The 13,393-nt window shown below is 52.9% G+C and overlaps 1 protein-coding gene across 1 annotated transcript; it reads right to left on the bottom strand.

Annotated features, from left to right (window-relative positions):
• Positions 1-3,306: 3,306 nt before the first annotated feature.
• Positions 3,307-8,103, bottom strand: LOC112895125 (protein GRAVITROPIC IN THE LIGHT 1-like). Its single transcript, XM_025963005.1, has 2 exons — positions 7,917-8,103; positions 3,307-5,171 (listed from the first exon to the last, which is right to left on the bottom strand). The coding sequence occupies exon 2, from the start codon at positions 5,097-5,099 to the stop codon at positions 3,552-3,554; it is 1,548 nt and encodes a 515-aa protein (XP_025818790.1). The 5' UTR covers positions 5,100-5,171; positions 7,917-8,103; the 3' UTR covers positions 3,307-3,551.
• Positions 8,104-13,393: the final 5,290 nt, after the last annotated feature.

Genomic DNA, 13,393 nt, shown 5'->3' on the forward strand with positions numbered 1-13,393 from the left:
CTCCATCACCGTGGAATTGTGCAGGCATGAAATCCTTTGTCAGCTGTAAGGGCAGAACTGGATCCCAATTTTGGGAAGGCATTCATAAGGTCAAAGAGAAGTTCTGCTGGGGTGCAAAGTTTGTGGTGAATAATGGGAGGAAAGCCATGCTGTGGGAGAATGTTTGGTTGAAAGAAGATCCTCTGAAGAAGGTATTCCTTATATGACTGTTGTAGTGATAAAGAGATCCTGGTTCGGGACTGTTAGGATGGAGAAGAATGGGATTTGAAATTCAGAAGATCCTTTGGCCTGGATGAGTCGAGAGAATGGGAGAATCTTATGAGGGTGAAGATCTGGTGAAATGGAAATTGGAGAAATCAGGAGCCTACATGACAAAATCTATGTTGAAGGACTTTAACAGCAAACAACTGAAGAAGCTGTGGAAGAACAAAATGCCAATGAAACTCAAAGTTTTCATATGGCTGGCCTTTCAAGATAAATTACAGACTGGGATGGCTCTGAAAAAGAGAAAATGGAAGGGTTACAGTAGATGCATTTTGTGTGGGGTTAAGGAAAATGTTGATCACATTTTCTTTGGATGTGCCATTTATTCATGTGTCAGGAGCTGTTTCAAATAGGCTCTGGGGTGGGATAGAACGTCTACTAGTTTGCTTGATTTTTTTCAGGGTGTGGCTTCCTTTGGGGTGTGTTGATTATGATCTGAAACTTTTTCAGTTTGCAATTGTTGCTTGGGCGCTCTGAGTTTGCAGAAATAAGATGAATACAGAGAAGAATTTGTTGAGAAAATAGGCAGATGCAATATTAAATTCCATATAAAATAAATCATGATGAACACAGAAACTAGCATGCATAAGTCTAACATACTAGTCAAGTCAGCATAAATAGTATAGCCAGAAACTCAGAATACATGCTTAAAAAACAGATCAGATCATGGAACACGTACTGAGTCGTGGCTGGAGGATTGACGACGAACCGACGCTGCTGAAGACGACGAAGCCGGTTGGCGCATGAGTTGACGTAGTTGGGTGGAAGACGCGCCACGACGAAGATCTTGAGCAGTCGCGCAAAAGCGCTTCCAAAAATCTTATTCACCCTCTCCCGGTGTAGGATCCCAAAGGCGAAGAGTTCCAAAGGCGAAGAGTGTTTGGTAGCGGCGCAGCAATGAGAAGAGGCAAAAACTCTAGGTTTTGGTGTGTGTTTGGTGAAGGCCGATGAGTCATATATATATATATATATATATATATATATATATATATATATATATATATATTGAAGTTAAACCGACTTCGCGTTATGATCGGGATCTAAACCGATTAGGTTTAGGGTTTAGACTTTCATATCTCGCAAACTTAGTTACCAAGACACTAAAAATTAAAACTGTAAAAGAAAACCGCGCCCCCGCAGGGTGGACGGATTTCGACGGACCATTCACGAAGGTGCCGAGCGCCCTCGCCCTCGCCCTCGCCCTTCGCCCGGCCCGGCGAGGCGTGGCGTGCGCATGCGTATGGTATTTTATCTTCCCTTCTCCATTACATAGCTTGGAGGAGTGGAGACAACCTCCGTATTTACGTTGGTCATCTCATTCCTCCACTAGCAAGATAAGACTAAATTTGTACCACTTTCTCTTGTGCATATGGGACTTTTCTGAATTTGTTAATAGACAAGTCCACTAAAATTCCAGCAGAAGTTTCCTGCCTCAGTAATTGATGTTCTGTACAAATTTGGATTGCTAGAAATGGGGGATTCTACTGCGTGACGAGGACCGAAGGAAACTGGATGAAACAAGAGAATGCTTGGCGAGATGGGTGAAGGACTTCGCTCTCAAGGCGCGACAGAAGACTACCGAAGAAGCTCTTTTCTGATTTCCGTTTCGTTGTTGAGTCTTAGTCGTCTTTGTTCATTAGTTCTTGTGTTTTGCGCTACTCTCTGGCTAGCTGGTATCTCCAGCAGGTTGTAAGACCAAAACGTTTATGGCTTTCTATAAACGCAGGATTTGATCTTTGTCAAAAATTAAATTGCAGGCATGACGATATTGGCATGCTGCACCTAGCGTAAGCAGAACAGGATGGCAACGCATGTGCAGCTACACATGCATTTTGCTGATTGCTTTACACAGCTGAAAATTTTCATCAAAAAGAATTGCACAAATGGGTTTGCAGTTGAGACTCGAGACCAATGGTCAAGTCTGGTGTCTAGTATCTGGCAATGATATCCAAGCCAAGCATGGTTAGTCCGAGAATTCGACAAGGGGCTCGCCGGCGCAGCAGAACGAATCAGAAAATAAACACTGTTTTTTTATATATATACTTGAAAATAATAAACACTGTTGGGGATTCAGCTCCAAACAGAAGCATCTGGGAGTCAGCAACAGGAGAAGGGACAGTTGGGATACACCACAAAAGAAGAAAAGCCGTCAGCAGAGAAGGTGCCATTGCCTCATTCCTAATCTTTTCTTTGCCGCTGCTTAGTGCCATTTAGCTGTATCTTTCCCATGCTTGTTTATGAAAAAATGCGTCTCACATTGCCAATCAATAATTCAAAACCAAAGCCAAGACAATTGTGACAACCAAAATACACCAGGCAGGAAACAAAAGGAAGAGGCGAAACGGCCTAGTGGAAAGAACCTTTTTTTTATTTTGTTGTGTGCAGCTCCTTTTTCCCCCCTTCAATCTCAACAAAATAGTCATCCGCGAAGCAGAAGCACGTTTCCTGAAAATTTGTGGTGTTAATCTACTGGGAGGCTTTATGTAGAAAAGATTAGAACCTAAAGCAATGAAAATCATGGTACTGAATATTTTGCAAGCATAACTGGACAGAATGCAACTGCTTCAGAATTCCATTGCCTCACCACACGGACGCCGTCGCCTCAAGCTTGTCCTCTCCAGCATCAACCAGGTGGCTGAATGATGGAGAGACAGGCGAGTTTAACTAGTCCATAATCACACACTTTTAGCGCTTGATCACAAACCACCAAAAGGAGCCAACCAACTGCAAAACGGCAAATCACAAGTTCCAACACACCAAACCCGTATCAACAAACGTCCAAAAAGAATCCATTGCTGTTTGTTCCTCACTTCCTCTTCCTCCCCGATGAACAAAACAAGGCACTAGCAGCTTCAGTTGGGACCGCATTCATCAGATCGGCGGGCATGCTGGGATGCAATCCATGCTCAGATTCACCACAAGATTAGAGGAGCTCCCGGTTCCTTCCTGCAATGGTAAGAACTGGATCTGCTTGTCCCAGATCCACCATAGACATGGCATGCAGCATTGACAATACCAGTAAAGCAGCATGACAAAAGCAGGGAGCAAGAACAGTTGCGGCAATGCTGATGCATCATCTGGAACTCCAAATACCATTTATATTACGATTACATCGCTACTACATGCCCTGATAGATTTACATAACCACCCGTCATCATCATCGCCACCCCCCCAGGCGGCTGCCGGCGGGAGGCCTCGACGGCCTACCCAAAATGGGCATTCTTTCCCCATCATCCGCCGGGCGCCGGAAGCAAGCACGGCCTTTTTTTCCCCCCGCCGCGGACGCATCACGGACGCCGCGCCGGCCGGGACAGGTACACCCGGCATTGGATCAGCGTCCGGCCGACCCTGAACCCCGGAAGCACGGTGAAACCGACCACGCGCTCCTCGGCGGCCGCGGCTGCGGAGTCGTCGGCGCGCCCGTCGCTGACGCTCTCCATGTACACCTCCGAGAACCGCGCCCCAGTGCGCACCTGGAAGATGGACGCGCCGTCCTCCTCGGCGCCGCCGTCGAACGCGAAGAAGAGGCAGTGCAGAAGCCACACGCGGCGGGCCATCTCCGCGAACTCCGCGAACCACGAGCTCTCCGGGAACCCGGGCCCGGCGCTGACGATGCCGCGCTGCTCGAGGCGGCCGAAGAAGGCCGTCTCCATCCGCGCGTGCACCAGCGACAGGTACTTGGCGCGCAGGAACTTGCCGAACCCTCCCCACCGCGGGTTCCTCACGTCCAGGAAGGCGCTCGCCGGCTCCGCCTTGAGCTCCGTGAACTCCTCGAAGAACCGCCTCCGGTCGTAGAACTCCCGCTCGTTGAGGAAGCTGAAGATGAAGTCGCGGCGGTGGAAATTGGCGAACATCTTCATGGCGACGTAGGATTCGAAGACGAACTTGGTGTCGCCGGCGCGGCGCAGCGGGACGCCCGGGTGCACGGCGGCGGCGGCCGCGGCGAGATCCCACCCGGCGGACTGCATCGAGTTGAGCATCGACTTGGAGAAGGACCGGATCGACTTGACGGTGTGGCGGAGCGCGGTGAGGAAGTGCGTCGGGTTGAGGCCGGAGAGGTGGAGGTCGTCGAGCGACGCGAGGGTCCGGCCGGGGTGGAGCCGCGCCTCCAGGGCGCGCTCGGCGCGGAGCTCGGCGGTGAGGGAGGCCCTGGCGCGCTCGGCCTCGGCGTCCTTGGCGCGGAGCTCCGACTCGAGCTTGCGCGCCGTGATCTGGTACGTCTTGAGGAGGTGGCGCTGCTCCTCGGCGTGCGCGGCGAGGGCGGTGTGGCCCGCTGCCGCCGCGCCCCGGGCCGCGGCGGCGGGGTCCCTGAGGTACCTGCGCTTGGTGTCGGAGAGCCTGGTGAGCTCGGTGACGACGGCGGCGTCCGCTGACTGGATCGCCTCCGCGTCGTAGGGGAACTGCGCGAGCTGCAGCTGCGCGTACGCCGCCTTCACCGCCGAGACCCCCGCGAACAGGGTCGCGAGGAGGGAGTCCGCGGCGGCCTCGGGCGTCACATCCCCCGGCAGCGGCCGGCCCACTGCCCCTCCACCTCCCCCTCCCGCCGCCGCCGCAGCCGCAGCCTTCTTCTCGGCCGCGTTGCGGAAGAAGGCGTCGAAGGAGTAGGCCGCGGCGAGGTTCCCGGACAGCTTCAGCTTGCTGAGGGACGGGACGACCGGCTGCTCCGCCCGCTCCTCCTCGTAGTCGCCTCCGGCCACGGTCGCCGGCGCCTCGGGCACGCCCTGGGCCGCATCGTCGGCGCGCTTCCGGCGCAGCAGCTTGGTGAAGGTGCGCGCCAGGTTGGCCGCCTTCTGCTGGTGGTGGTGGTGGTGCGGAGCCGCCACTTGCGCCTCCATTGGAGCCGGGTTACGCTCACACCGCCGGCTCCTCTCCAGCCCCTCCTCTCCTCTTGTGGCGTCCGTCCGCGTCTGTGGGTGGGGAAATGCGGGGTGGGATTAATTTTTCCAGGAATATTTGGGGGTTACTGTAAAGTAAAAGGGCATGCTGCAGCGACAGCAGGGGGGCTGCGCCTACGCGTATACTGTGTGTGCGCGTGCCTGTGTGGTTCGCCTCCCGATGGATGCAGGCGGCGGTGAGTTCAATTTGTGGAGACGTGGAGGGGCGAAAGAGCAAAATTTCTGCCGTTCGTGAAGTGAGGCACGGCACCACGCCAGAGTTGAAACGGTTTTTTCTAGAGAGTTCTTGCAGATTTCGTAGGATATTTCCTGCCTCGCTATTGTTAATGAGCCCATAGCCATTTGTGTTCTTCATTGCTCGGCACAACCTCATCAATTACTTCCTCTGATGTAATTTTACCTAGAAAATTATATACATAGCTATCTAAACACTTTTATGCTCTTAACTTTTATGCTCTTAGTTAAGAAATAATCTAAATTTACCGTACAAGCACGCAACCTAGCACTACCTTCTTATCCAAACTCAAAAACACATCGATAACGTATGCATCGATAATCTATGCATGTGTCGTAAACGGCCGAAACGAGGAGAAATACGGTAACACTTGCAACGTATAATCGGAATAGTGTAATGTATCCTTTTATCTCGTCCAATAAAATTAAAGTTGGTACGCTAGCAACGGCTCTTCTTATCTGGTCCAATAGGATTGAAGCCGGCACGACGGTTGCTACATACAGGAACGATGAGGTAGGAAAGAGCGGGCATCTCAGCATAGCGGAACTGATTCAACGGTTACAATTACGACGAATCCTCTTATCGTGCCCATAATAAAGAGTGTGTTTGCATTGTAGCAAGTCAAATAATATCGGAGAAGCATGGTAGCGCTTATTTGCGTCATCTATAACGTAACGCTCCTCATCCAATGGGGATCCAATTTTGCACGCGCTCGCTGCTACCGACAAAAGCAACGCATGATAGAACAGAGTGGAGGCTTCAGACGGCTGGATCGGCCATTCAAGAATGAAAGGATAGGGATGATCAAATCATTCAACAAGAGATGGTGGAAAGATTGATCAAATAGTAGAATCAATCAACAATCGCCGACATAAGGAAATATTTTAAATCTAAGAAAAAGGGTCTGCATTCATATCTCTTTCTTTTTTAAAAAACTGGGCTGCATTCATATCGTAGGGACAGAAACGGATGAAAACGGCTGCGGGTTAAAGGCGCCCAAAACTGACAAACTCCGTTGAGCTCTAAACTTTGACGCCTCCGGGGGAGGTTTGAATCCAGCCGCATGTGCCCAGACAGACCGCACCAAATGAGAGAGCCGAGCGCGCGCGTGGTGATCCGTGTGCACCGCAACAACCCAACCGTGCTGCTCACCGGATTACCACACGGGCACACTCCACTGTCCCCCTCCCTCTCACTCCCTGTCACCAACCGCAGGGCGCGCGCGCACGGCTCCGATCTGGAAAACCGTAGGAGACCTGACCGACCTACGGCGCGCGCGAGCGATCCGGAAATCACATCGGCTGACACGTCGGCGTCCCTGTCAATGACTGGGCGGTGACACGGCCTGGCGCCGGCCGGAACGAGCAGGCCACACCGATGGAAATCAGGTCGCTCTCGCCGGAAAACCGCCGGCTTTACTGGAGTTAAGCAGGGGCCAGCGCCCGGCCGCGCGTGCAGGTTCCGCCAGTGGTGTCGAGGGACAGGGACACGGTGCGCTCGGCAACACCGGCGGCCAACCCAACCCAAACGAGACCTGGTACGAGACTGCTCCACGTGCGGACGGGTTCACACGCGGGAGCTTTCCGTTGACAGCAACGGCTGGGCTTTGGAGCCTTGCCACAGATCGAGCGCATCATAGTTTTTTTTTAAAAAAAAACATGAGCGGGGTCGGAAATAGAGCAGCCTTAGCATGCGTGTATCTGACAATGTCCTGTTCTAGCGTCGTACTACTAACCTAGTTTGTTATTCAAGCCCGGAATCCGAGGACAATCTCGAACGCGGCTATATAGACACTCCTACTAATTTCTCCATCTGTCTCTAATCCTCCCCGGAAACTCGGTATCAAAATGAGACCAACGAGCGACGCCTGAAGAAGCTGGCATGTGCGTGTCGAAAGGGCACCTTGTGATGGCTGCACGCACCCCCGGCCTGCGCCACGAAAAGAGGGGAGGATTTAACAGCGCACCGCCGGGTTCTGCCGTGCTGTAGTGGCACTGATCGCTTGCCTTTTTTATGCTTGTAATGATCTCCACCACTTGGTGGTGCAAACTTACTGGCAAATTGCGAGGGGGTACCATACCACCGAGGAGGGCAGAGGTCAAGAGGAGCTGCAGCAGAGCAGGGGGCGTAAGAGAAGATTGCTCTGCTCTCCTCGCCTCGCAAATTGCCCTTGATGTGCGTCTGATACGTATCCTCCTCAGAGAAATCCAGTGGTGGCGACCTCACCGACCACGCGTTCCACGATCCAGAAAGCCAGTTTCTTCCTTTCGACATAAAAAAAACAGAGGAAACTTCGCCAGAGGAAACTAACCCCAAATTGCATTCTCTCGGGACGACCCCTCCTTTTTTTTATTCTTCTCAACGACGACAGGAACAAGGACGTACAACTCGGCCAGAGGTGCGGTGCGGGTTCAATTCACAGAGGGAGCGGCAGCCAGCTTTCCCACCGAAACCACCGCCGAGGTCAAGCAGCAAGCGAGAGACAAGCCAAGGAGGTGGAGTGCGGAGATCAAAGCACTCACCAGCTGATTATCCGAAGCAACCCTCCCTTCACTTCTCGGCACCGGGGACGCGCCTCGTCCTCGTCAGGTGGGCACGCCACCGCCACCTGTCCCGACGCCGACCTGCCGCCGCCCGGGACGAAGCAACGCCACCACCGTCCGCGATCAGGAACCCAGAATGGTATATGTCGTCGTCGCAGCAGCATTTTCCATGGGTGCCCCCCACCCTCGGGCCCTATTTATATTCCGGTCCAGGCCCATTCATTCAGACCCAGCCCTGTCCGCAAGGTCCACGTGGCGGGGCGGGGTCGCTCTTCTGGTCAGAATTTGGCCCACGTATTTGCGTCTGATGCACGGACGAGAGGAAATACGCGCACGGATTAGTGGCCAAACTTTTTGTTGAGTACGCCCTCCATTTCCCCTTTTGCTGAACCGGCACGACGTGTTCATAGGCACCGACGTGGGATAAAGAGGAGCAGGCAGTCCTCCGCGGGGTAGATTGGCCGGTCAACCCAGCCCGGTCCGCTGATCTGCTGCTCCACGGCCTAACCAGGACAGAGCTGTCGGGTAGTGGCGCGTCGAGCCACGCGGTAACGGCCGGTGTGGCAGGTGGTGAATCACCGACCCAAAATTCATCCCGCTCACCGCTCACCAGCCACCTGCTTGTACGACCGAGATTGACCCACCGGCAGGCGGGCCCAGCTGTGTCGGCGGTCCTGCTTGTCAGACCCGATGAGGTTGCCGTAGGAAGTTGTTTTTTACCATTTATTTTCTACAGCACCTAGTTATCTCCAACCATACCAAATCTGTCCGAGAGGGTTCATTCCACTGATTTTATTCTGTATTTATTTCCTCGGACAAAAGAAACAATGACCTTGCCAAAGGCCAAACGCAACAGCGACGTCCTCCGCGGCGGCGGCCAGCGTGCCGATTTCCACGCAAGATTAACTCGATTCCCCACGATTCTCGGCCGTGTTGGATTCGCCGGCCGGCCGGTAGCATGAGAGACACCGCGGCTACACTGAACAGCGCCGGCGATGGCGACGGCGGCGCGTTGCACGCACGCGTGAGGACGGGGGAGGAGGGACGTGCGCCGTATCGTCTCCGGTGCCTTTTTGCGACGCCGTGTCGCTGTCCCGCGTCCGGCCCCGTCATTCCCGGAATCTATCAGTCCGGGCCAGCACGTCCACACTGCTCCGGTTCCTTCTTGCACAGTTTTCTACTACTATTCTTCCTCCATGACTCACTCTCTCTCTGAAAATGTTGGGTGGGGAAAATGTTTTTTTCAGTTTCTTCCTGGTCCGATCCTAGACTAGCTTGTTGCAAGCTGCAGTGCTTCATGATCATTGATCGGTCTGAATGAAACTGGCTGGTCTCTCTTCCCGTTGCTTGCATTGGCATTGGCATTGGCACGCACGGTTTCTTCTTTTACGGCTTTGCTTGTTGCACGACTTTGGCAGCGAGAGGCTTTAGTTTCCTCTTTAATTAGTTCCATGCATATGCATGCAACACTCCCTCAGCACGCGCGGAGTGCAGGCAGCAGCAGGGTGCTTATGCGCTTTGCAGCGGTTGACGACTGACGAGCTCAGAGCGAACTCGGCACCATCGATCATGTGCGTACAGTGACGAGTGCCCAGTTTGGACGCACGCACGCCAGCTTTGGACGCAGGAGCACGAGCCGCTGCAAGCGGCAGCACTGTACTTGCTTGCCGCGGCCCCCATCTCTCTCTTACCTTTCCACATGATCGAGCGCATCCGATCAAAAGAATCGAAAGGCAGTGGCTGCGCGCAGAGATCATGACGCGCGCGGGCCGGGGGAGCTTGGGTGCAGGTGATCCGCTAACCCCTCTGCACTTGTAAGTTGTAACTTGTGCGAGGTCTCCCAGCTGCAAAGATCACGCTCTAAACCTATCATCTCTAGCTAGCTTTTGTAGTTTTCTTTTTGTTTAGGAGGATGTGCATGCATGGCCATATAGAACACAGGACAATAGCACATATTCTCACTCATCTACCTACCAAGCTTTGGCTTTGTAGCCAATCAAGCTGAAAGCCGTGGCAGAACGGAGATAACCAATGAAAAGGAGATCGAGCTAGATAGAGGCCCCACCCTCCAGCAGTCCCGCATACATCATGGATGGCCATGGCCTATTTCAGCATGAGATGACAGGGCATGAGGACCCAGGTGAAGGCAGAGTGCATCTGAGAACACGATCCCAAAGCCAGCCACTGCGAGTGCAGGCATGGTACTTTGCCCTTTTGGCGCCTGTCGCGTGGGCCCTCGATAGCTCGCCTCGGCTTTGTGATCGAGAACCCGGCCATCATTCCCTGCTGCCTGGCTTTTTCAGTTTTCCCATGGGGGCCACTCACTCACTCATTCCGCTCGCCATCCATTCATCACGGCCTCACCGGTGGCTACGCGGTAGCTTGGCTTTCCGTGCAAGTTTCCCGGCCGGAGCCCATGCATGCATGGTCTCTCTTTGGTTTTGGAATCCGAGAATGAAGCGAAGAAGAAGACCACAATGTTCAACGAGAGACGCAGGACATGTACGTATGTAGTAGTCCAGTGGATTAAGCAATGTATTATGGAAGCAAAAGAGATGGCGCGCCTAACGTGCCGTGGTGATGATGAGCTCTGATTGCGATCAAGGACTCTCGATCGTGCAAGTTTAGGCGTGGCTAGCAATGAGCGTCGATAAGATCGTAACAGGGTCCATGAGTCGTATGAACTTGCATGCATGATTCTAGTCAGTTGAGCAGTCCATTTGTGTCGGATGTACACAGCTGGCTGGGCTATTAAATCTCTTCTCCTCTCTCTTTCTCCCTTTAATTTCCTTCAGGAAAATGACATCAGCGCATGAGAAGAACGTGGGCCAAATTAAAGTCTTGATCGAGGTTTTAAAGTCGAGTAATGATCCAGAAACATATGGAGCACAACTTTTAAACGGTACGGGTTAATGAAAAGCCATGATCCACAAGCTATGTAAACTGACGGAATGCTGCAGAGTCATGGGTAGCTTATGCCTCATTAGCAAACAGATGAAATAAAAAGAAAAACAGCTTTTGCGGATCAAAATGAGTCCCAACTAGAATGGCAGAAATATATTGCATTGTTTTTGCTGCATATATTAGCACGATGGTCATGTGGGCCAATTCGTTTAGGAACGAAGCCGCGGGGGTTGCGCCCGGCGCTCGCTGCGTGCAGATTATTAGCCGTCGGTCGGGTGGGTGGATTACATCATGATCCATCGATGACGGCCGCCTGGGGAGGATTGTTTTGGATTGGCCTGTGTCTATCCTTTGACGGCACGGTACGTGATCTGAATGAAGTGCTTAGTATATTCAGGTTGTCGCGCCACCAACAACCGATCACACATCGTCATCATGATTAAGTCATCATCATACACATATATATATATATATATAGCTATTCTCATTATCAGCATACCACCATGCATATGTATACCTTGTATGTACGGCGACTGCAAAGGAGATTGAGCAGTTTGCAGTTTGTCACACTTGGCGTCGATCGTCCTTGCTATGCTAGAGCAGCTGTGCCATGAAGGCAAAGGTTGGGCTGGACGATGGTGATTGGTTTGGCCCTTTGGCTGGACGTAGTTGCGTCATGCCCTCTGCCCATTTGATTCAGTAAAAAAGGTAGTTGCTGACAGATCTGGCGGCACTGTTCACGGAGATGAAGGGCTTCACATGCGCGCGCTGAGTGTTTGTTAAGTGATCGAATCCTCGCTCCTCTGCTGTACCTGTAATTCGGCAAGACTATCCATGGAACTCGAGCCGGTGCCCTAGCTTGAGCCGGTTCGGTTCGGTCGGGCGTGGGGTCAGGATGGCAGGGAGTACACACAGCGGCTGCGGCGCACCGCACGACGGCCTCCGCTTGTCTCATTTTACGGCGCGCGCGCGCGGGCGTCAGGGTGGGGGCCCACGCACGGTCTGCGCCCTCCTTCCCCCTCCTGACGGCCGGTACACTAGACCCATGTGCCCCTCCCTGCTCCATTCCAAAATCCAATCCGGCGTGGGCCTGACTCGTGGGGCCGCCCCAGCCATGGCCCGCAGCTCGCCCAGGAGGCCCCACACCGTTGGAAGCCTCTCTTGTGCTTTCGACAGCTGGTAGCTGGAGACGCCGAGACAGTAATAGTAGGGGCATTTTCACACCCGGGGCAGCGTCCCACCTGTCAGTGTCTCGTCAAACATGTCCTGGACGACGACGACTGGACGTAGTTACTGTCTACGTGATGGCATTTGAGGCCGACTTTACTCACGCCGATGATGATGTAACAGTAACTAATCCCCCAACAAAATCACGAGCCTGCAAATCATTAAACGGACCACGGGTGGCGAGTGGCGAGCGGCAGCCAAGTTAACGAGTGATTAGATTAGGAGTTGAACTGTGCTAGAAAGGAGCGAGGAGTTGAAGCCCTTCGCGATCGTCAGTCCTCGAATCAAATCAAAGGCAGCTCTTCTCTCTCGCCCTATCGTCTCGCTGCCGTGTGTCGTTGTTGCTGGCGTGCTACGCCACTGTACCCCCTCCATCCGTGATTGTTTCCTACCTACTTACTTCTGGGTGAGCAGTATCGGATACTCCTCCTCCTCCTCCTACTACTGGATAAGCGCGCCGTTTATTAAGCGTCGCGCGATGGCGCGAACGAAGCTGCCTGCGTCGCGTGGCGTGGCGTGGCGTCATCATGCCTGCCGTTGAAGGAGCGGCGCCACCACCAGATCGCAGCTTGATTGGCAAGTACCTAAGCGAGCCATGTCGACGCGAACGCGGTGTTGGATGCATGATAAAGGGCGTCGGCGCGCGCACGGGCGGACGCGGCCGGAAGCCTCTGGGTGTGACCCGAGCGAAGACTTGGGAACGGGAGCACGGGACGACAGGATCATGGTGTGTATCCCCCGCTTTCCTTGCGTCTCACTCCTCTCCTCTCCTCTCCTCTCGTGGCACGCAGCGCCTCCTTTACTTCTCTCGTTCCCTTGGCTTTACGCAGCACAATCAGATACACTAGCAAGCGCCAAAAGTTCAGAGTTGGTTGGCCAGTTGGATACTTGGATTGGATATACTTGCTTGAGGGATCGATCAATGATATATCATCATGGGGCATGGAGCGGCAGGTGTTGCACGGAACAGTGCTCGTGTCAGAGTTCGCTCACGCCCACACCCTGAGGGTGTGTTCGTTTCCTGGGGTCTAAAGTTTAGATGGGTCACATCAAAGAGAATCTTGCCATTTAGAAGTATTAAATAAAGTCTAATTATAAAACTAATTGCAGAACCCTAACGCTAATTCGCGAGACGAATCTAATGAGGTATATTAGTCCATGATTAGCGGATGATTACTGTAGCATCACTGTAGCAAATTATGGATTAATTAGGCTCATTAAATTTGTCTCGCGAATTAGCACCCAGCTGTGCAAAAAATTTTATAAACATATTTTATTTAATACTTCTAAATAGCAAGATTCTCTTTGATGTGATGGGTCTAAAA

This window comes from Panicum hallii, chromosome 5 (assembly GCF_002211085.1).
Source record: "Panicum hallii strain FIL2 chromosome 5, PHallii_v3.1, whole genome shotgun sequence".
In the NCBI taxonomy this organism is placed as follows: Eukaryota; Viridiplantae; Streptophyta; class Magnoliopsida; order Poales; family Poaceae; genus Panicum; species Panicum hallii.